The sequence below is a fragment of the Topomyia yanbarensis genome, chromosome 3, assembly GCF_030247195.1.
Source record: "Topomyia yanbarensis strain Yona2022 chromosome 3, ASM3024719v1, whole genome shotgun sequence".
NCBI lineage: Eukaryota > Metazoa > Arthropoda > Insecta > Diptera > Culicidae > Topomyia > Topomyia yanbarensis.
The window spans coordinates 108,029,998-108,055,238 of record NC_080672.1 but is presented as its reverse complement, the minus strand read 5'-3'; the positions used below and the strand labels follow the sequence as shown (position 1 = coordinate 108,055,238).

Here is a 25,241-nt window from a genome sequence, read left to right as displayed (position 1 = left end):
GCCTATATGTTTGAAGTACTATGAGGTACAGCACAAATTCGTTAGTTGGGTGTTCGCTAGTTGGGCTGTTCGTTAGTTGGGTGTTCGCTAGTTGAAGCATGCCCTAACTAAAAGACACTCTTATGTCAAAACTGAAAGTCAAAAACTGATTGACGTTTGAGTGCCATTGATTTCAAGGGGTTCATTGGTTGATTTCTGTGGCGATCCAGAAAAAATCATACTTTGAAATTCAATGGAATTTTATTTTTTGAATTCACATTTCGGAATGACTTTATTGAAATAAATGTGTTAAATATTTCGCTTCTTCCATTCAACATCAATTAGTTTGAAGGTCATCTTTGATGTATTCAATCACATTATCCAATCTTTTTTAGTTAGTAACAACGTAGTATGATTGTGCTTTATCGGCTTTTCCCGACGGTGTATCCATTTCCTGTTTTATGTGAAGGTATTTATCAAAAAATAATTGATGGTAAAAAGAACACTAATGACATACTTTGTCACAAAAAACAACAACTTTAAACTGGAAGGAAACAGCCAACTTTTGTGAATTGTAAAATATTTCTGTTTATTTTTCATGAAAGAAAACAAAACAACAGTTTAGTTGTTTCATGGTACTATGTAATATACACCATGAAACAACTAAAATAGAATAACCTGACCAATCCAATAAAATAATATCGACATCATTTGACTGGAGCCATTAGTGATAATTAGTCAACGTCGAGTTGATAGTTTTAAGGTTTGAGAGCCAGCATTGGAAATAAACTGAAAAGTCAAAACTATTTCAGAACATCGGCTAAATTTATTAAATTGAGTACTGGGAACTTGAATATGAAGTAGTTTGAAATAAGCGTGCTTCGCTGAACTCACACCTGGTGGTCGAAATTTGAAACTGTGAATTTAGAGAGAAATAAATACTCAGAAAAAGTTTACAGAGAAAATATCAGAGCAAAAACAGACGTAAACAAAGAGCCGATTCCTTAAATGAGGGAGAGGATTGCTTTAAACGTTTGAAATTTACGTCAACAAATTTATTCTCCGCCTGGCAATTGTTCGGAGTGGATGTGTAACGTACTGTTTTAGAAGTAGTGGAAAAAATATAAGTTCTAAAAGTTGTTTTGTGATAAACCAATATACATGTAAGTAATAATGTCCAACACATTGTATAGCTTTCCGTGCTTATTTTAAAGTAATTGACCTTTTCCTTGACCTGATGTACAGTGTAAACTAACAGATTTTCGTACGCAATTAAATAAAGTTTCATCGAATGCATCGCATTTTCCTTTATCGTTTCATTTTCACAGAATATAGACTCCAATATCCGAAACAAGATGAAGTTCCTTGTACTTCTGGTGGCCTTTGTGGCAGCAGCCAACGCCGTTTCCATCGTCGAGCTAGTCAAGGAGGAATGGCACGCTTTCAAAGTAAGCAATACTCTTTTGGATATATAGAATATCACTAACAGCTTGTCCTAGTCAAAATTTAATCCAACAAGCTTTCGTTTAGTTAAAGTTAATCTACAAGTTAGAAACATTATATTCAGAATCATGCGAGAATCTACATCTACAGACGTAATTGTTATTCCGGAAGTATATTAGTTGATAGTTGCAAATTCAATGACGCAGTTTCGGCTTCAATCGTTCGTGTTTGTAGTACAAATTTGTCACCTAATAAGTTTTACTGTACCGTAACCCTGTCCCGATACTTTAGTATAATAATTACAAGAGACTCGTTATTGTTCAAAATCAGTGAGTAATCTCATACTGTGACTGTAGAGTCTGTATTGGTGTTAAATTCTCGTATCTTCAATATCTGTCCGCATAACCTATTATTAAATGTTCCCCGTATGTGAGAACGTAGAAAGCAATACATAAAAAATAGATCAGCTGTCGTATATACAGGCAGTGTTTACAGTTGCTGTATAAGTAACGACGAGTCTTGAGGAAGCGTCTACTACAGATGGTTGTTCAGTAGGTTACCTATCTAACGAGCAGCAAGTATTGCTGAATGGGTATTTTCGTAGTATAGAATGTACCTACCATCGTTCACCTATATCGATTCCAGGTACAAAGAAATTCTGAGAGATTTGAGACGGTTTGCGAAGTTTACACCGCTGAACTGTTTTTTTTTTTAAATTAAATACATTACGCATGCGTTTTACACAAATGTTATTTCCGCAAGATTCACAGCAGGATTAGGTACCTACTGTGTAAAACTGGTTCCGTCAGTGATGAAAATGAACTGGTCTGTTTCTACGCTTTAACGTGCCATGATCACATCCAAACATCTCATTTTTTATCATGTCTGCCGTGTGACACACATTTGCGTAGACATCATACAGGTATTGTACGATAAGCCAACACTTATTTCGTATTAGTATTCTTGGCAATGAAGAAACATCTTTGGTTTACCCCTGAAAACGACAAAATTTTGAACTTTACGAGGCTTGGCTGTTTTTCTTTGTTGCATTCATCCGTGAAACAGAGTCAGACAGGTAAACACATAAACAAACCTTTGCGAAGGTGGTGCAAAAAGGGCGAGCAATTGTTGTTTCGGTTTGTTCGTGTTCGTTACTTTCGTTTTATTGAAGCATGTATTCAATGATGATGAAATAAGGATACATTTTGGTATAAACCAAGCAGCATTAAATTCCTATTTGAACGTCGCTCAAAATTATTTGTAAAATGGAACTTTAAACGATTTTAATAAAATCCTGTGGTTTCTCAAAATAAATATTCAAATTTTAAAAATCCGGAGCAAGGGGATATGTGCATTCCATATTTAAAATTCTTAAATTCCATACTAAAATTGTGAAAAATAACAAAATAACTCAAAATATCAAAATTACATATTATTTGAACAGTTTATTCCCCTTTGTCCAGTTTGATAAGCTTTTACCAAATACAAATTTGTATTTGCTTTTACCACAGATAACATGTTATAATTTTAAATAACATTTGCGAAAAGTGCTCATTTACGCCAATCGCTTGAGAATAGTCAAAATTATTCAATAGTTTCATTGGCAGATACATACAGATGGCTATGCATATTTTTTTTCTGTAGACATATAATACAGAATAATACAGAAGTGTAAGAACGGTTGATGCTAAAAGTAGCAAAATATCCACAAAATATCTTAAAGAATTTCTACTTCTACAAAGTAATAATACTTTGATTGGTTTTGTATAACTTTCAAATGGATTGCAATGCAGTGAAAACCCGTTTAATATTTTTTAATTTTTTCATGAATTTTGCACTGTTAGACCCCCTTAAGGAAAACTTAAATTAAATAATCAGAATGGATTATGAGGGTATATCTAGGGACTAAAGAAGAATATTTTAAGAGCTTCGGTTTCTTAAAAAGAGAGAACAATATAGGGTGATGACTGATGAGCCTATTTTCACCATACTAAGCAAGGTGCCTCACTAATTCGGTAATTTCTTGCCTTACAATCAATGGAATGCGTAAAAATTGACATCAACCGCTTTGCTTCGTTGTTAAGAACCAATAGAATAACACAAATGCGTTGAAAACAGTAAAATTCTCGAGTTTGAGCACAATGAAAACTCGAATCGAGTGCCCCTATTGTTGCGCTACCATTTGACTCAATGCGTTGAACAAAGATGGTAGACACTGCTCTAACCAACGGCTTCAAATGGGTAGGGTGATAATAGAAACATGGCGCAAATAGGCTCATCACCCTATGTCCCTATTCTATCTATTCAATGTCCCCGTTTTATCAGCCTAAAATTCACCATTTTTGTTTTGAACATTTTGAATTAAAATGGCGTCATATTCAAAAATAAAATTGTATTTTTGACAGCAAATAGTATGAATTATAAGAATACGACAAAAGTTGTAAGGGAAAACTTTTTTATTGCAAGCTTCTCCATGTTCCAAATACCCCTCTCGCAGGTTTATGGGATTGACGGTATTGTAAACATCATCAAGCCTCAATAGATTCAATAGAGTTATCTAAATATAAGGACCTTCGCTCTTTTTAGTTTCTATTTGCTGCAAGTTCTACTACTAGAGGTTAATTAGTTCTCATGTTATTAATCCACCAATCATTATGACAACTCAGGATTTGATGTATATAAGAAGCCCGTTTCAAGATGTTGACTATAATACGCCTCGATAGTGGTGTATGGAGGAGGCCGGGAGGGTTGATGTGAGCTATTTTCTGTTCTATACCTTTCCTCTATTTACCCGCTCATAACCAACAATCAACCAGTAACAAATAGATGATTGAGAAAGGATGTGCTATGTGTGGTGGTTGCCTATTCAAGTATTAGTAGTGTTTGAAGTACTAATATGTGTCTTTCATGTGATGATCATAACTTCAGCTGTTTCTTGTACCTGTCTCATCTATTACGTGTCTCATATATTGTCTTTTATTTCTTCTTTTTGAGTCCTATACTGCCATTCTACACCCGCCTTCAGCTGGGTCAGCAAAGATGGTGATAGTGAACGTCTTAACACTCACACATTCTCAAACAAATCGGTCACGTCCGGAAGTCTATTCTTGATCCTAGAAGACTAGGTCCATGCCTTCAGCTGGACCAATTAAGAAAGTACGCTCATACCTATTAGACAACACGTCTCATGGCGACATGACCGGGAACCCTATCGATATAAGGGATCCCACTCTCTGCTAGAATTTTAACCGCACCCCGAAAATTTAATATCACACTCACGGTTCGCACGACCATTCAAGAACACACGCAAATATGTTACAAAATCCCGTCAGTGTACAAACGTTTGAGCCTCTCGCGATTTTCCAAGGAACCTACGCCTACGAACTCGCAAAAATGATTACACCCCGGTGATAAGGTGAAAGTCTCAGCACTCAAAAACTTACCAACGCGATCCCAAGCGTCAAGCTACAAACTCCCGCGCTCGCGCCATCATGAGTCGGGATCGTCTGGAAGTCTCTATCCCCGGTACCAGCAGTCTAGGTCCATGTTAATTAATAAAAAATAAAATTGAAAAATTAAGAAAAAATAACTCCTATATTTACTAGACAAAATGTTGTATGGCGACATGACCGGGAACTCTAGTGATATTGGGTAACTCACTCACTGTCAGAATGTGATCCGTACACCGAAAACTAAATGAATGACGGTCCGCGAATACGTGAATGGCCACAGGGTTTCAAAATCGAATTTATGCAAACGTTGTCACATGCACGTGACAAACACATCAACATACGAACACTTAAGCCCTTCGCGATCATCCACGCACACCTATGCCCGCGATCGCGTAAACTTGATAACACTCCGGTAATTATGTGAACGTTTTAGTACTTACGAAGCTACAAACGCGGTCTCAAACGCGAACCCGCAAACGCACGAGATCATGAATCGGTCACGTTTGGAAATCTTTACTCTTCTTTCTAGCAACTTAGGTCCATACCTCCAGTTGGACCAATCAAAAAATAAAGCTCATATCCACTAGACCACACGTTCTACGGCGACATGACTGGGAACTCTAGTGATTCGGAAGAACCCATTTTGCTCTAGAATCTGAACCGTACATGAAAAATTAAGTATCAGATTCACAGTCCGCGCGCGATAATTCTAAAACACAGCCCTTCCGAGAACCTAGCTCTACAGCTCCAGTAGGACAACTCTCGAAAAAAAGAAAGCTTCTCCATGTTCCAAATACACTGAAAAAGTTTCTTTAACGCTTTTAAAACCATAAATATTAGATTGTTGAGTTTTTATGATGGGGTAACGCGAATAACTTTTAAAAAGGGCATTATAACACAAATTAATTATTTTTGTAGGAGCAAAATTCCAGATATCTAAAATTATCGCATTATGGAAGATTTTTCTTAAATGCATTTTGATTAAAAAATATACTTAGAATTAAATTCTGTGATAAATTACAGTTTCGTATGTTAATTACCATGCAATTTAAAAACGGGTATAAAGTTATTGTTAGAAAAACTTTTTTATCGATGAGTTCTCTATCATGGAATTACATTCATGTTTCTTTTCCCTTTAGGTTTCTGCTGAAAAAAAATATGAAAAATTTAAAAATAATGCGTTTTTAAGCAATTTAAATTTTCAACATAAATTTGTTTTTGTGAAAAATGACATTTTCTTTTAGCGCATATTTTTCGAAGTATTCATTCCCTGTAACTCGTCCTCAAATAGTTTTGCTATATAAAATAGAGTAATCGACCAAAAGTTTTTGGAAATTAATGCACGTAGAAATGTCTACGCTCTTTCGAAAAATTGCTCTTGTGTCAAAATATTGCAATTGCCAGAAAAAATAATGGAGATTCTTAAACCGAACACAACTGATAAATTTCGTTCGAATCGACGATGGTCATATTTTGTGATCGGCCGGTTTCTCAGAAGTCCCTCAAAATGTTTACTTCAAAATCGAAATTTCACCCTCCGGAATTTTTGGGCTTTCTCATATAGAAAGGTTATGCAATCACTCTGAAAATCGTCAACCTAATCCCGGCAGGCAGGGTTGAGTGTCATATCCCATTCGACTCAGTTCGTCGAGATCGTAAAAAGTCTGTATGTGTGTGTGTGCGTATGTATGTGCGTATGTTTAAAAAAATCACTAATTTTTCGCAGAGATGGCTGCCCAAACTTAGTCTCAAATAAGAGGTACAACCTTCCCATCGGCTGCTATTGAATTTTGTGTCGATCTGAATTCCGGTTCCGAAGTTACGTGTATAAGAGCGCGACCACCCATAAATTTCCCATATAAATTGGTAGCACTACGATATCAAAATGATCCAAAACTATTTTAAATGGATACAAAATTAAAATTAACGATATTTGATGCAATCTCGGAAATTTTTTGGATAAAGATTGACTTTTTTGGATTTTGACACATTTTTGCCTTTCTCATATAGAAAGGTTATGCAACCACTCTGAAAATCGTTAACCTAATCCCGAAGGGCCAAAATTTTTTTTCGACTGACAGGGTTTCTCGAGGGGCGTAGCTGGGGGTGTACGGAGGGGGATTCTACCTGCCCTTTTCGCTTATAACCCCTCCTCCCTTTTAAACACCTCTTAAGCACCCCCTCCCCTACCCCACTCAACCACATCATCTTTATACCACCACTATATCACAAGGCATACCAAATTAAGCTGGGAAGTGGTTCGTTCGTGGGGTTTTCACCCTTCTCACACACCTGTCCCCTCCTGTCAGAATTAGTTAGCAGGAAGATAACATTGAACTAATGCTTATTAGGCTAAGCATGACAATTTTTTTTGTTTCAAGTATGTAACCTTCGACGCGTAGCTCATCAGATCCGGGGCTGGCGAGCCATTGTGTGTAGGTGCAAAGTGTAGTATGAATGTAATAGTCATTTCCACAATTATGTCATAGATTATTAGTATTATTAGTTTGGAGAAGTGAGAAAGGCACAATTGCACCACTAGGTGAATTAAATCAGGTTTTTTTGTGGATCCCCGCCCCTGCCAATGTTAGAAATATAGTTGGCAAGAAAGGTCAGTTTTTAAATTGTGTTTTAACGAAATCTGTGTAAATCTGTAGTCTTAAAGATTTGTATTTGTATATAAATGCGCAAAAATTATCAAGTTTCCTGTTGAATGCAGACAAATACAGATTTTATTATTACAAAAAAAACAGATTTGTTACAATATCATCTGGCAGCTACGCTACTAAATAAATACAAACAAACGACAAATGTTCCTCTCGATGGAAATTTTTACTTTACCAGTTCCAATAAAATTTTGTGTTGGACAGTCTTTGACAGCATGCGAAATATAGATTCACAATAACCGCTATACACTGTAACATGTGTTGGACATTTCCTTCGTTTGTTCATTTACTTCATTCTGTTTATTTAAATCGCAAACAAGAGAGTGTTGGGAAATTGCAAAAACAATTATCATGTCACGTTTCACGTAACCCTCCATACCGAGAAACAACTGACAAACCAGTTGAATCTTTTACTTGACATTATTTTTTGTTTGATATTACAAGCTTTAGATTCCGATTTTTCCGAACCATTGGACTGAAGGTAGTCCAAAATTGGAAACACATTTATGAACACACTAGCCGACTTCTATCTATCTTACGTATTATTCTTGGCGATAAGAACAGTATATACCTATTGTATAATGTTTTTGTTTCAATGTTCAGTTAATGTCATTGAAGAATAGATGGAAAAAATCCCGAAAGATACAAAAAAGTAGGTTTTTTGTTTAAGTTCGTTGGAATGTACATCCTAACATAGCGGGTCACTAAATTACAGAAAATATTCTGGTTGCCAGAAAGAAAGAAGTACTCATTATTTTATACAGTGTTGCTCATATATATACAGAACTTTTAAAGTATACAGATAATCAAAAAAATATATATAAAATTCATTTGATTTGGCTCTCGAAATATTGCTTAATCTAACTATAATTTGCCGAGCTTTTGTGAAAAAAATCGGACATTGTTCTGTTCATCATTAGAACACAGAGGAGTAGATACTCAATTCACCCCACATCGTGACATTGCCCTCATTCTCCTACAACTCGTCCTGTTCCTGTATTAGATTTCATCTATTTTGCGACCAACCCGCATGATTGCGAGATTGATCCTTGGTCGGCTGTTTTCGATCAAAGCCAAGTGCGCAAGGACAATGCCAAGTCATCATTCGTATAACAACGGTCATTTCCGATAGGGGCATCGACAAAGTTAATGACGTTGAAGGAAATTGTTATTTTCCCTCCGAAAAACAAAATAAATAAATGGGGCCGACTCGGTCAATCCTCTTGTTTAGCTGATATTACAGGCTGGTTGCAGACAAACAACAATTTGACTACAGCAAAAAAAACAAATCCTAGAGTGAGTCAGACTGAAGCGCAGATTCGAATTGAAGCGCAATCCACGGTCCAGTTCTTGGTCAGGAATCAGTCGAGTGGTGCGTTTCTGAAATATAAACCCGTCAGTGGCGGTGTAGAAATGCGCATTGAAAAGGGGAGTGCGCAAAGGGTTCGGAGAATGATAAGAAATAATCTGTGATGGTTGCGTCATATTCGCTTTGTGCTGAATTTGTTGAACTTAAGCGCGCTTGTAGGGGAAAATGTGCTGTTTGTATCACGGTGCTTGCTTTTGTGGATTTCGTCGTTCGTGTACTCGGAGATGAACACCAATTGGAAATCTCGCTAATAAAGACATTATAATACAAATTTACTAACCACCCAGTATCTCATGTAGAAACAGTTCCTCTCGATATACTGGTCTGAGTGCTCAATCGGAAGTCGAAAGTAGTAGAGAATCAAATGCACTACTCGAGCAGTGTCTGATAACAATTGCATTTAAACTTGATGTTAGTGATAGGACAGATAATGATTAGTTGTTATCAACAACAAAGAGCAAACAACTGCCCCAAGATATGAAATGAAAAGATATATCTACCATTAGTCAAAGAACAAATTGAAAACTCGTTAAACCCAATCAGATGTAGATTTTTTTCTTGTTGATAACGTTAAGCCTAGTATGTTACCACAGCAGAAGCAAATCAGAATCGATATCATCTATGACAATAATTTCAAGTTTTTTATTTATGTTTCCATCAAAATACACTCAAGTTTTTTTTTACGCGGTTTTTTTTTGCGCGGTATTTTTTTACGCGGTTTTTTTTTACGCGGATTTTGAAATTTACGCGGTTTTCATTTACGCGGATTTTGAAATTTACGCGGTTTTCATTTACGCGGATTTTGAAATTTACGCGGTTTTCATTTACGCGGTTTTTGAAATTTACGCGGTTTTCATTTACGCGGATTTTGGAATTTACGCGGTATCCATCAATGAGGTTCCCTTTATCGCGGATTCTTAAATTTAAGTGGTCTTCATTTACGCGGATTTTGACATTTACGCGGTTTTCATTTACGCGGATTTTGAAATTTACGCGGTTTTCATTTACGCGGATTTTGAAATTTACGCGGTTTTCATTTACGCGGATTTTGAAATTTACGCGGTTTTCATTTACGCGGATTTTGAAATTTACGCGGTTTTCATTTACGCGGATTTTGAAATTTACGCGGTTTTCATTTACGCGGTTTTCATTTACGCGGCTCGTATCCCCCGCGTAAAAAAAAACCTGAGTGTATTATTTCAATTTGCTGTCATTTTGATGTTTGACTCCGCTCGGGTGCACCCCAGGACATAGTTCCCTATCATAATATTTACTGTAGTTGTGCTACGCTGAACACGTTTATTCATCGTGGTGCGAAAAAATATCAGTTCAAGATGCCAGTGTCCACACACGCGACTAGCTTTAGGAGATAGCTAAACGCGTTCTGTTTACTCTTATGGAACGTGTTATCAAACTCTGGAAAGTGTGTCATTTACATAAGCATTTGCGATGCTGAAATCAATCTATGAAATTCTAGAATGGCATTGGCGGTTAACGGAGATAAGTGAACTTTACTCACACGCGCAGTGAGTTTATCTTTTCAGTTGTCAATTTGGGTCGTCGTATTATTCTTAATCTAAATGTTTTGGTGGTGTAACGTGTAAGGCGCTGGTTAACAATAGAACCAGTCTGGGAAATTTTTTAACCCTTTTTGAGATGTTAGATTTTGTTTTATCACTTACGTACTTACGGATATGATGCATCTTAGTGAAAATAAATTTTAATGGTACTTACATTGACATATGATTCCTAAGCAATAAAAAACTAACTTGTTAACCGCGAGTGACTATTCTCTGGAATATCATATCGTTGGTTTCATGCAATAAGGCCACAATTCAACATTTGGGGATGTTTAGAATAAGCGTTTGAAAATGTTTACCCAGAACAGTAAAACGTTTCTTTGGACTAAAACCAGAGCCGTAGCGTGGTCTTCTGGCGCCCTTGGCGGAGTCTCAGTGTTGTGCCCCTTTGGTGTTTACTTTGGCTTTCTTTTTCAGTTCGACCTTCAACCAATAATTTGTGTACATGTAAATGGCATACCTACCAATCTTAAAATACCACAAATCTTTAACTGTATATTGATGGATTTCTAAAACATTTGGCAAAGAAAAAAACAAAACTGCACTTCCAAATTCATTGTTTTTCGATTGCGCTCAAGTTTGTCATGGGGAATTTTTTCGAGATGCAATACTTTTGGGGTGTATCCGGGTTGAACATGCAGGGTGATTATAAATATTGGCACTCTACCGTATATCAAACTGGGGAGACAATTTTAGGAACTTTGAATTGGTTGGTGGATTGTTTATTAGGTTGCAAATGATTAGATTTGAATTACCAGGCCCAGGGGCGACGCGTGGTTCCACCGTCAACCTGTTCAATATTCCCCCAAAACTCTTGAAACGTCACAATCGTCTCTATGAGACGTTTCTGTTCAGCTGATTCTTTCGTCGTCGATTTCATCCAACATCTGACGAATAGGACCAATGAAAAATGTTCGTCGACATAAAATTTCGCTGGAGCTGACCAAAACAAATTTGTTGTCAAATCCCACCAGTGAATTGTCCAACAAACTTCTTGTAGAATGCTTAATTTACCGTAGAAAAAGAACAAAAAATATATAACATATCCGAGAAGGTTGTCACCTAATTAGAATTGAAAAAGATTTCTTAACAGAAACATAAGCAATACAACCATGTATTAAGAGATTAAAACTTATATATCGTTGCATGATTTGAATTAACTTACAATTTAGAATCTTATTTTCTGTACACCGAGAATTATTCGTCCTTCTGTTTAGCATAGATTGAAACATTTGTCAACCGGTTTAAGAAAATACCTTAATTCTTTCAAATTTGATAGAAATTTGAATGTTGTATTTTCCTTGCAAATTATCGTAGCAAACAGGCATTTAACATCCACGCGTTCATGATTAGAACAACCCCTGATTTGAGTTTGTCTGTTTTACACATTCAGTAGATATATTTTTAGCATGTAAATGCAAACATCAAACGATTTCTTTGATGCAAAAGTAGATGGTTCATTATTATAGTTGAACCAACCAAATACATACGCGCTTGTAACTAGTATGTCCCAGGGGCAGAAACATCTCGTTAGGCTACCCAAGAAAAAAAGCGTTCGACCAATAGCTATGAACGTACGGCGCAAGGTTTTTGAAAATTATAAAGCGCTCTCGTTTTGCACACAGCTCCAACGCCCATATGTAAATCGCAGCAATGCACGCTGGTTCAATATTTGATTTGAACCGGCGCAAAAGAGAATAGAAAGAGCCTAGCCCATGACACTCACGCTGCTATTCCAGCCGTCGCTCATGCAGCTGCTCCCTCTAGAGCATACGGCGAGAGTCCGAGATGCGTGCATGTTTCTGGTTGAACCGGTCATAGGAAGGCACTGCTGGAGACGCTAGGTTGATTTATCGTTCAGATCAAATTATCGAACTTCAAGGTTCGGAGATTATTACTTTCATTAAAAATAGTTTACGTGCTACTACTGTAATGTTAACGTAAATTTGGTTTTGGGTCATCTGATTGTTCCTACCTGTTCAGTGAACAGGTTGAACGTACCGACGCGTCGCCTCTGCCAGGCCAAGGGCCGTCCTTTCGATCTTTTTGCACAAGAAAGTACACCACAGATGCTTTTATGATTTATTTCTGATTAAGTTTTTCATATATTCTTCGTTCCAGTTTCTAGGAAAATAAGTTGCATCCAGTCATATATCGACTGAAGACAGATGACCACATTATTCCTTTATTCAGGTTTGTCTTTCAAGTTATATCCCCCATGATCTCTGTCTCTTCTTTCATATTCTACAGTTTTCTTTTTGCGTCTGGCTCTAGGCCTGTACATAAATGATCTCTCTTGTAATGACCCAAATGATCCTATGATGGATATCGAACATGATTCGTCATCAAAGACTCCGAGTTTCCGTTTCAAATCAAACATATTGAACTGGGTTCGAACGAAACCGATCTTTTTTCGGAGAAAGGTTGTCCGCTAAATATTCTAATATTTCGCAAGACGCAGAAATATTCAGTTGTGCCAGATATCTCGAAAGTTCGCTTAGATAAGCTCAGAATTATGCTATTTTGTCTAAAGCAAACGAATGACGTTACTGGCGACAAGACCTTTAAGAAGAACTAACGCGTTTACATACCTGCTCACAAAGTTAAGATCGATAGTGTGGTTATCGATTCCAACTTGGTATGCGTGAATCTACTGAAGGACGAGATTGGCTGTTTCAAAGACCCCATGTTCCGCTGAGCAAAGATTTTGAATGACCATCGCACCGAACGGGACAAAATGGTGTGTTCCTTCAATCTAATGTCGGGTGGCCTTTGGCGAGACTACTTCGCGTCTTCTTCGACAAGGATCGTGTTGTTTGTATGGGTCTTTGTAGCAATTACCTGCCACAAATCTAAAGCAAACAGCACCTGGTCTTAAACCTTTGAGAAGAAACAAGGAGTTTCCAACGCTTCCAGGAACACCGAAAATCTCTTGTGATATTTCAACCAGAGATTGCAGAATTGGTTAGACCTAGGTTGGGAACCGGCAACTTTGTGATACTACGGGACTCCTCCCGGCATTGAGGGGATTTCAATTTTCACGGTACGGCATGGGGTTATTTTGTCGATGATAATTAATCTAACTTACTCTATGATCTTTGCTACAGCTTTAAAAAGTTGTTTCTATGAAACTGAGAAAACGAGCGGAAAAAGTTTGCAATAATTTTCGCTATTTTGTTGAAATTTAAAGTCTTCGTCTTGTTCGTTGTTTATTCTGGACTAACAGGACCGTAGCGTAGTCTTCTGGCGCCTTTGGTAGAGTCTCAGTTATGTGCTTTTTTGATGTTTTCTTTGGCTTTCTTTTTCAGTTCGACTTTCGATCAATAATTTCGTGCGTATCTGTGAACGATGCTTTTATCCTGACATATTTTATGATTTACCCTCCCTTTTTTATAAAGCAGAGCAAGATTTTTGCGCCCCCATTAGGTTGGCGCCCTTGGCAGGTTACTGGTACCTCTACCACGTGTGTCCTAATTAATTTTGATAAGGGTTTTTGTGTTGTCAAAATTGACACTGTTACGACAAAACTGCGTCATGAAAAAGCAGTTTCTGACAACGCTGCTGTGTAACCACTTCAAATACATACACAACATACGCAGATGCCAAAGCAAACCAAGTGTATTCTTCTGGTCTGTTCAGCAAAAGTGTTCATTCAGTACAGATAAGGAGAACGAACGGCTTCAAAGTGAGGACTGTGTTAGGGAAGATTATGTTCGCGTAAGAAGATTTTTGGTTTCAATTTACAATTTTACAATAATATGCAATTCAAATAGGTCACGAATCTGTTGTTGGATGTTTAGTGTTTCTGAATCAATTGATTACTACTCAATTTAAATTACACACAGAAGCGTTTTAAATGCTTTAAAAATTTATCAATGAAGTCGTCAAGGTTATATTATAGTGTCCCATGGGACATTATACAATGTACCGTACCGGTAGCTCCATATTGAGGACCATAATGAGGAATCCCACACTCGCCAAAGTATACATTCAGTTCTTCCACGAAATATGAAACCTAATTTCCCAATTAAATTTTTAATAATGTGCTAATAAATTTGGGGCGGGTCTTTTCACCGAATGCCATTTCGCCGAAAGTCGTTTCGACGAATGGGCGAAGAACCGAACAGGTTATTTCACCGAATGCATGTGAATTTACTGAATGTGTAATTGTAGTAACATAGTTATTTTAAATGGTACCATCAGAACACTTTTAAATCTTTTAAAGAAATTGCCGAAGATACCATATATCTAACTCTAACAGTTTTCGAGTTAAGGGACATGTTGTAAGGAAGACACTTAAAATTTATTTTTGATGATAACTTTTTTAGTCGTTCTCCTACGTTCTTGGAATTTTCCACAAAGTTGTTTGCGATATCGAATTACATTTTTTGCGGATCAAAGCAACTTCCTACCTATTGTATTTAAAAATATATTCCAAGTTTTGCGTACAGTCGATGGAGCGGACCCTTCAGTCTGCTACACCGACTGTAGAAGCACGCAACGCAGTTGTCTTCTCGCCGTTCAACAATCAACAAAGCTTGTCCGACCAAATTTCGTTCCTTAAATAGTCGATGATGATGTTATTCACAGAAACATAGCGCGCTAGGTACACTAATCTGTCGGGCCGGACTTGGGAAGCGCTACCTTCTGTGTGTAAATGCGTGATATTTTGACTATTTTATACATTATTTACATTTTTAATGGCAAATATCAAAAATATATGGGTTTGTCTATTGTAATCTGTTCTTAGGAGTATTTCTAAGCGATATGTGCAAGAATTTCGAATATTTCTCGTGAAATGGCTGAATTATAAGCGTTTGAAACCTATACACTTTTTGTTACATACCATGGCCTACGTCAAAAAATACATCACATTTGTCCGAAATATGAAACGTACCTACAAACTGCCGAAAACAGTTTGACGTGACAAAACAATTATCAGCCCAACGCACACACAAGCATAAATATTATGATACGCCATCGAAGAAGAGAGAAAAAATATCAAATCAAAACTCTTGGTACAAATACAATGATCACCCTGGAAAGGGTTGGTTGGTTTTTTCTCTGTATCGTTTCACATGTCAACAGAGAAAAACTTAATTCTGAGCCTTCTTTTCGGACTTAATTTGCGGCTGAATAGCATGGATATTAGGAAACACACCATCCTGTATAATGGTTACGCCGGAGAGCAACTTGCAATCATTTTGAATGGCCTTATGCAGATAGACAGGGGGTCGATGTTGGTCTTGTTATCCTGAGCAGCGTTACTGCCATCTCCAATACTTCGGCGGCAAGATGTTCCATCACTGCTGGCAGGTAGAATGGTGTTCAAACTCGGTGTAGTGATTCTTTCTCAGCAAACGATGGATTCGACCGTCAGAAAAATGGAGACCTGTATGAACCGAGCGGAATGTTGGCTTTCCCGTGACCTTTTCCTCCTTATTGCCGCATAGCGAGCGTATGCGTGGTGTAGCCAGCACGAGAGTAACACACAAATGACGACACACTCACATATGGCCCCGTTTTTGCACTTGGTTCAGTTTACGTTAGCAACCAAAGGGGCTGGTCATCGAACGGAAACAAAGTCAACGCTCGTGTCCCTTGCCCGATTGTGTGTGCCGGCTATGGAAAGAAAGCAGTTTATAGTCTGACTCGCTTGTGGTCGAATTTCACGTAATCATGATAACTGCAGCAGATAATAACTGCTTCTACGAAATCCCATTATTTCCGTTATTTTCAGTAATTTTACATTCTATGGAAATTGCACATATTTCCAATCAGATGGCGCAAAAATCTATTTTTTCATTAAGTACAACGGCAAATATTCACGTTAGAAGTGGGGTGCCCTAATTCATCTTAGCTCATGTATTCATCCCACCCATTTGAATACATTAGTTAGAGCAGTGTCTGCTCTCTCGATTTAACGCATTAGGTCAAATGGTAGGATGAATAAGGGTGCGTTGTACTCGACTTTTCACTTCGCTCAAACGCAAGTATTTTACATTTTCCTACCCTGATTTTTCATGTTACTGCTTCTTAAGAACGAAAGGGCTCGTCTACTCTATTACATTTCAAAATAAAATTTATTTTCGCTATTTGAACAGTAGACCACCAATCAAAGCACAACTGCTTTTATAAAATGATTTTTTTTTTGTAATTTGTGAAATCTTATCCTCCACGGAATCTGTTACACAATTGTTGTGAATATTTCCAAACAGATCGCGCAAAAATCTTTTTGTGCCATTCTATACCTACAGTGGCAATAATTGATTTAGAAAACCAACTTGGCAATTTCAACTGCCAAACATTTAGGAACGGTAGAAGTATTTTACCGCACAGGGCACTTCTCTGATTCAAATTATTATAGATATTTTCTTGCTTCCGCTCAGGTGGGCAGTACATTTGTATTATCGCACTTTTTCGTGAATTGTTATAGAAAATAATGAGCCCGATGCTAGGCAAGTTATTTGCCAAAAACGAAATTTTCAATTTAAATACGAGAATGGTTTTGTGGTCCTAAAAAATGCGTAATGAATATTTTTACCGCTCACCGTTCCCTTGACAGTAACAGTGTGGCACGTAACACGACTCGTTGCGGGGGCAGATTTGAGAACGCTTTTCGTTGGCTACAGATAGCGGGGGCGTTCCTTCTACGAACTAACAAAGTGTGTCGCCGGCGACAATATGTTTGTAGCTTTTACGATGTTCAAACAAACACTGAAGAATTTTTGCTATAAACAGTAACAGTGCGGTTTCTTAACAGGCCTGATAGTGGAAGCAATTTTGAGAGTGCTTTTCGTTGCTCGTTCGTTATAGTCATGATGTTGCTCGTTTGGTATGCGAACAACGAATGATTCAAACAGACACGCGGTACCGCTATTAATAACCTCTCGTATTTCATTGCATGCTATTGACGGCTCTGCCTGAAATGGCATTTTTTTCTTTTTTCGTGAACTTTTTAATTTTCCCTTTCATTGCACTGATATTAAATTATAACCAATATTCAAGTTAGGTGTTTCTGAATCGGCTGGTATATAAATGAAGAAAAAAACTCATCTAGTATTAGCGGAGGTATAAGCGTGCAAAGCTTGGATAGTTTCGTTAATATTTTAGAATGACACATAATCCCAAATAGCGGAGTAAGACAATCTCAAAATTAGTTCCGGTTTATACGGGAATTTTATATGTGACCGGATGAATTAGTGTATATTTCCGTAACCATATAACCGATTATATTATACATGTTTAGTTTTTATACATGATTAACATTATTCACTATTTTATGTTTCTGGGGGACTTTCTTCGTTTAGGACATTGCACTGAAACTCAACTGTTTCAACTGTACTGTTAAAAACTGTTGAAAACTGTGTCTTTATTTCATCAACTTAATCTACTTATACTAACTAATACATGTAAACCTTAAAGCTAATTTTCCTATCAGATAGTTAGCTTCATTTTAACGGGCGGGGCTTCGAAAGCTCGCCACGAATGTTTCTTATGTCTAAAGTTACTTCTATGGCTGTTCGATGGCTGTCTCGCCAGTGTGCGTATTTGTTTATGGAGAAAGGAGGGGCTAAGTCGAATAGTCAGTTCTCTCGCGTCATGTTATCTCGTTTGGTTTACTTCGGTATTTTGAGCTGACCTTGATGGCTTAGTCGGTGCTGGCTGTCTTAATGTGTGTCAATGTTTTGTTTGTTGGAATTTGCTGGCTTATGGCTTTACCGTTCGGAAGGCATGATTTATTACGTCAAAGTTTGAGATTTCGTTCTTGGTTTTGGACTTAAGTTTGTGTTGTTTTTAATGGTGCTAGAAACATGGGTATGATTTGAGATTTGGACGTAAGTTTGGTTCTGTGTCTTGTATGTAGATCAGTTTTCCGGTTTGGATGTAGGTCTGTTTTCGAGGTGCTAAAGATGCAGGTCTGTTTTAGAAATGTGTTTGGTTGATTATTACTAGCTGTGAAAAACATAGTTGTTTGGTACTGTACATGTTGTCTTTTGTACGAAGTTTGTTTTTGTGTCAATGGGGCTAAGTGTTATGCTTGGAATTCATGGTCTGAGTGTTTGATTTATTTTAGCGTTGTCAGTAATTCTCGTGTGGTATGGTTTCATCATGTTCGATGTAAGATTTTCGAGTCGTGGGAAACTATCGGTTTGAGATGCGATGTGGCGTCGTAGGTTGGGTCAATTGATATTATGTTTGGGGTATGGTTGATATTGGTGTAGTACAGGTATAGTACAGGCATAGTACACGATCCGTACAAGCGATTTATGGTGATAATATACCTTTCATTTATGATTAAGTTTGTGAAAATCTGCACAACCATATCCGAGAATCCGTCACTTTGTTTATTTTGAAAGATGATCACTTTTCCCGGGGATTTTCATAACCGTCTATGGTGGTCGAGAATTCGCTGGCCGTCAGTGATCCGAGCCTGTAAATGCAAATTATTTGGCACCCATTTTAGTAAATTTTGCACCTTTTTGCATTCATCGCGGCATCGATTTGAACCTGAATTTTCCATGGGACCGAACTCAACAATCCGTAACTCCGGAACCAGAACTCGGATTGGTATCAAATTTAAAAGTACTGGGATGCAACACCTTTCATTTGAGGCCAAGTTTGGTCAAAACGATGTGACTATTATTGTGAATTTAGATACATCCGCCGGTTGTGCTCACACTTTAGAGAGTTTTATTTTTTTACACTTTGTAGTATGTGCTGAAATTGAGATTTTCTGCATAATGTGTATCGTGTGTTGTTTTTGTGCTGCCGTGTTATTTCGCTGCTCTGTTAAAAACGCGTTACTATACGTGATTTCGGTTCCGTGAAGAATTGGTTGTGATATAGAACTGTAGCTGTACATCGTGATTGTCGATTCTCGGTATTAGCAACCCGTATTAATCCCTTAATATCGAGATCCCAAGGATTCTTGTGTGAAATTATCACCTCGAAGCAACAGCACCGGCAACGTATTCTTTTGTTTCCACGGCTTGCCCTGATATCAAACTGCTGAAAGCGTCTATTATCTCATCGCGCAGCTTTGACCTACGATCGCACTTGAAAGATGGATATGGCATGCGGAAAATGTAATCGTACCGTTGAAAAGGCAAATTCAGTTATTTGTGACGGTTTTTGCAACGGCTGGCGTGTATTTCATAAGCAATGCACTGGCTTATCTGATGATGAGCTTCACGCTGGCACCAACTCCAACATTTTTTGGATGTGTGATAGGTGTGTTGATGTGTTGGAAAACACCAGATTTCGCAACTCAATTAGTTCGCTCGTTGCCGTGCACGCTAGTCATGAAAAGGAACGCGATAAGGAGATCGAAAATTTAAGGACCAGTATCGATCTGTTGAATGCGTCTGTAAGCAACTTTTTAGAAGTGACGAAACCTTTAAAAGGAAAAGCGTTATCTCCAAAAACATGGCCTCGTGGTATACGGTTTCGAGAGTTTCGAAATAACAATCCCGCACTTCCTTGGATCCCATTTCAACATGGAAATACATAGGCTTGCATGTGAAACACGAGAAATGTAAAAAAAAAGTTATGTTTTGTGTTGATTAACGTATTGCTACTTGTTATGTTTTAATGTATTGTAATATTTTTTAATATGAAAAAAGCGTGTGTGTGTTTGTATCTGAAATAATATTAATTAGTTGTAAGTAATTTCAATAAGACACCCAGTCAGTTGAAAAAATCAATAAAATGAAATGAAATGAAAATGAAATAATCGTACTATTCACCGTGTAACCGGAAGACGGATACATAAAAAATTCAATAGTCGACGAACTGAATCCATTTTCTGAGCAATTGCAAACGGCAAAACACATTACACCAACAAACTCATACGTTGTGACAAAAGTGAAACAGGATACTTTTATTACAAGAACCTTTTCATAGACTCATACTTTGGGTTTGAGTTGTTGTGTAAGGAAAAACTTTGGAATCGATTAACTTGTGTAACGACAGCTCGCAGAATTTGGATGAATCATGTCAGACTTATCGTGAAATAAAAATATTTTCTTTTGACGCTTTGTTGATCTCCAAATGCAGCTTTTCTGTAATAAAGTGTATTCCGACCGCAGCATCAGATAACTAGCCAAATGCAGTACTTTTCTACACATTAGTCATCACAACTACACGCTATACTGCACAAACTTGCAAAAAGTTGTGTATGGCTGTTGGAGTGAAGAAACACGAAAAATCGTTTTGGTCAAGATAAGTGCATCCTTTGCCATGCTAGAAGCTGCTTAATTTTTACCTTCCGATGCTCAGTACAATTCTAGAATATTTGCTATAGTCCAAATGGAAATGGTAGTCCAAGATAGTCTGAATTGATAGGTTTAATGAGTTTTCTATAATATTGCAAGGTATCGAATATATATGAACTTTTCGTTTTTCGCTCCTAACTGAAAATGGTCCTGGTGTCACTGCACCAGCGGAATCCTATCAGAATTATAGCAATAACTTCAGTTCTACGGACAATCCTTCTATCTGTAAGTACTTAACCGTTATGTGTCCGACGCGGTACCCGGGTACCTTTTTAGGTTTCAATTAATTAAATTCCTATGTTTTATCCATAGCTGGAAATTGAAACTTTGTGACATCTTAGAACTTCACTAAGTCAAGCTTTTGGGTTAATAATATTGTTGATATATTAAGGGTGGGAGTGAGGAGGGGCTCCTGATTTTTTTTACTACGTAACAGGCCGACGTGGGTACCCGGGTACCCACAAAACTAAAATGCTCATAACTACGGTAATATCCAACCGATTTCGATACTTTTGGCTGTTTTGGATTCAGGAACTCATCCACTTTTGGACTTGGTAAGAATGAATCGAGTTACTTCATTCGGTTCCCGGGAATCCGGGTTTCCTGAGGCACTATTTGCGAACTTCAATGGAATATTAGCAATATGGGTATCAAAATTCTTGGAATTGCATCAGTAAGCTATATCTCGTGGTTTTGGAACCATTTGGCGATTTAACCCCGGAACGGACATTCCGGAGCAGGTTCCCGTGGGGCCGTGAGTGGCCATTCAATTCCAATTTCATTTTTCAAATTGCCATAGGGTCCCGTAATCATATCCTAGTACTGGAACATTACTCCGGAAAATCCGGATTACCAGAAACCAGATCCATTATTCCTGTTCTATTGTACAGAATCAAAAAGTGGACGAGTTCCTGAATCCAAAACATCTAAAATTGCCCAAATCGGTTAAAGGAAGCCATAGTTATGAGTATTTCAATTTGTGGGTACCCGGGTACCCTCGTTGGCCTGTTAAAGGTGCTTTTTTGTTGGACACATAACTGTTAAATGAAAGGTGATTGTCCCAGTTACTATGCTTTCTTATTTTTGTGAGAAAATCTTGCCTAAAACAAACGATATAGCGGCTTGAAAACGTTGTTCTTTATAAACAACATGGGCATGAAGAGGTCAAAACGCGCTTTAAGCATTCAATGTTTTGAAGTTAGATTTTCTGAGACAACCTAACATTAAAAAAAATCGCATTTTATTCTATATATTAGCAATAAAGATTCGATAGGATTAAAAATCATCAAATTACAACTCATTAATCTATTCTTTACGTTTTGTTATATTCGCAGCTACAACACCGAAAAAAATACGACAGCGAAACAGAGGATCGACTGCGAATGAAGATTTATGTGCAAAACAAGCATAAAATCGCCAAACACAATCAACGTTACGATCTGGGACAGGAAAAGTATCGACTAAGAATCAACAAGTATGCCGATCTCTTGCACGAAGAATTTGTCCAGACGCTGAACGGGTTCAATCGCACCAACGCAATGTGAGTGTAAAATGACTAGGAGTAGTAAGATTTTGAAATGGACATTGTTCTTCATTGCCATGGATTTGTTTCAGGAAGTAATCCCTCACTCATCTGTTCATTTGACCAAATTTAGTACATTTAGTTAATGCAATGCATAAAAAATTTGAATTCTCGCCATCGAAATAATAAGCTGTTTTATATCTACTTCCTAAATCTAAAAAAAACATATTTCTTGGTACATCCACTTTACATATGTATCATTCGATAAAGAGACTCTGCTGTTGCTTTGTTCCGCATATATTTTTTTCTTTGTGCTACAAGTACCGACATACTACCCGTTATGACTCAGGGCAAACATAATCTCATTAACGACACTAATGTCGGTTGTTGTCTGTCCAGGCGGTTCAGACATATGCAGTTCTACGTCATCACCGTTGAACAAGAAAATTCTGAGCAAATGCGCGATGAAACATTTCTGCGTTTGTAATTGTTCAAGTAAAAGCGTTCACAATTTCTTTGAATCTTGATTCCTAGTTAGCTACTGATAAACGCAAATTTGTCTAATGTTCTATGGGATTCCCTATATACATGGGACAGTTGTGGGTACCGGTAGCTAAGATAGAGTAATTGTTCTATCGAGAGTTGTAAACAGCAATGAGTCAGTCACCAGTGTACGCTTTGTGTAACTTAATTCACTCGAATGTTTTCAATTGCGTTTTTCATGTTTCGTCTCTTGTTTCAGACAAATGCCGAAGGGCGTTAGAATTGAAGAACCAGTTACATTTATAGCACCTGCCAATGTCGAAGTGCCAAAGACTGTAGACTGGAGAAAGAAAGGTGCAGTTACTCCTGTGAAAGATCAAGGTAAGTTAAATTATTTGATAATATAAAAAAAAAAACAAATTATGTTTTGGTCCGACTTCAACTCTTTCGAACACTATCGCTTTTGAGATCCATGAAATTCCAAGGAAGAGGTATCATTTAATATGTTATCAAACTTATCAAATTCTAGAAAATAGTTATCCTTTTTCTGATTATCACTCTTCTTGTTTACAACGAAATTCATGCGAAAGTGGTTTGTATTCCCGTTTACGATAGAGTAATCAAATGAGCTTATGCATTCGAATCGGTTTCGAACGAATCTCGCATTCGTCGTAAACAAGAATAAGGATGTATACCAGCAATTTCAAAATTAGTGCGAACTAGCTTGTGAGAACTCGATCTTTATCCAAACAATACACAACGAATCGACTGAAATCAAATACCCACATCCGCTGAAAACCGCCAATACATCGACTCAAATGCCACTTCAAGCTACCCATTAAATTTACACGATATTATTTGATGGCATATATCATTCCGTGAGACTCTGGTCCCCTGTTTACGTTAGCGCCGTCGTCCGATTGTCCATAAATAGCTAATGAAATAAACAATACAAAATACTAATCTCTATTGCAGGTCACTGTGGATCTTGTTGGTCGTTCTCGGCCACCGGTGCTCTAGAGGGTCAACACTTCCGCAAGACTAACAAGTTGGTATCGCTGTCGGAACAGAATCTGGTCGATTGTTCTACTAAATATGGTAACAATGGTTGCAACGGTGGAATGATGGACTTTGCCTTCCAATACATCAAGGATAACGGTGGTATTGATACGGAAAAAACCTATCCTTATGAGGCCATCGATGACACTTGCCACTTCAACCCGAAGACTGTTGGAGCCACCGATAAAGGCTTTGTTGATATTCCCCAGGGTGACGAAGAAGCGCTTCAGAAAGCCTTGGCAACTGTTGGACCGGTATCAGTGGCTATCGATGCTTCCCACGAATCTTTCCAGTTCTACTCGGAAGGTGTTTACTACGAACCTCAGTGCGACTCGCAGAACCTCGATCACGGTGTAAGTAGTAATGAAAATTGCTTTGCCCGATTCAGTGCCCTCTAATGCATATCGTTATCAATAGGTATTGGCTGTTGGATATGGAACCAGCGAAGATAATGAGGATTACTGGCTAGTGAAGAATTCCTGGGGCACCACCTGGGGTGATAAGGGATATGTTAAGATGGCCCGTAATCGTGATAACCATTGTGGTATTGCTACTGTCGCCAGCTACCCGCTGGTCTAACAGTATCTTATGTTTACATAATCAAGCATCGTGTAGGAGCGGATTTTATCCTCATTTTTAATTCTGGCATTACATTAATGATTTTATATTCTAATCGATTACTATCGGGATATCTAAAAAAAGATTTTCTTTTACATTAAAGATTCGGTTGAATTCCTCTTGCATGACCATTATTTGAAACAAATGAGAAGTGTGAACGAGTTCTTTTACTTGCGCAGAATGCGATAAGTTCAATTTAATAGTGCAGTTTTAGTGAGATGTGTGAGTGGGATTGTAATTTTGTGTAGTATAATTTACACGTTGAAATAAATGAAGTAGTAAGTACAAAAATCTGATAAACTGATTTCATCAATTTGCATGACAATCCAGATGTGTTTGTGTTTAGGGTTTTGAATGGACCTTTCACGAGATAATAATATTGTCAATAATATATTGATAATACGGTTGTACGTCATTTCCCGGAATACCATTCCCCGGAATACCACTTCCCGGAAAACTATTTCCCGAAAACTATTAACGATATTTCCAAACCATATCCTGGAATATCGTTTCCCGGAATGTACCATTTCCCGGAAAACCATTTCCCGGAATGTACCATTTCACGGAAAACTATTTCCCGGAATGTATCATTTCCCGGAAAAACCATTTCGCGGAATGCCATTTCCCAGAAAATAAAAAAAAAACTCGTACCCCACCGACCAAACTTATTTGTAGAAGACCTGCTATGCAGCTAATTGTGTTCTAGGAGATTTGATCAACTTTAGAACATGAAAAGTTGTTTGAAAATATTTTCAATTTTTTTTTGATCTTGAGTGGTTATTATCGTAATAAA

General features: G+C 37.5%; 1 protein-coding gene across 1 annotated transcript; it reads left to right on the top strand.

Annotated features, from left to right (window-relative positions):
- Positions 1–987: 987 nt before the first annotated feature.
- Positions 988–24,510, top strand: LOC131688847 (cathepsin L). Its single transcript, XM_058973418.1, has 6 exons — positions 988–1,142; positions 1,308–1,427; positions 22,101–22,306; positions 23,031–23,152; positions 23,747–24,183; positions 24,248–24,510. The coding sequence occupies exons 2-6, from the start codon at positions 1,335–1,337 to the stop codon at positions 24,407–24,409; spliced, it is 1,020 nt and encodes a 339-aa protein (XP_058829401.1). The 5' UTR covers positions 988–1,142; positions 1,308–1,334; the 3' UTR covers positions 24,410–24,510.
- The last annotated feature ends 731 nt before the right edge of the window (positions 24,511–25,241 follow it).

Bases quoted from the DNA above. Each gene is read 5' to 3' on its own strand.
- LOC131688847 (XM_058973418.1), top strand. From the start codon at position 1,335: ATGAAGTTCCTTGTACTTCTGGTGGCCTTTGTGGCAGCAGCCAACGCC. The intron at 1,428-22,100 runs GTAAGCAATACT...TTATATTCGCAG, and splicing joins AGGAATGGCACGCTTTCAAA to CTACAACACCGAAAAAAATA. The intron at 23,153-23,746 runs GTAAGTTAAATT...TCTCTATTGCAG, and splicing joins TACTCCTGTGAAAGATCAAG to GTCACTGTGGATCTTGTTGG.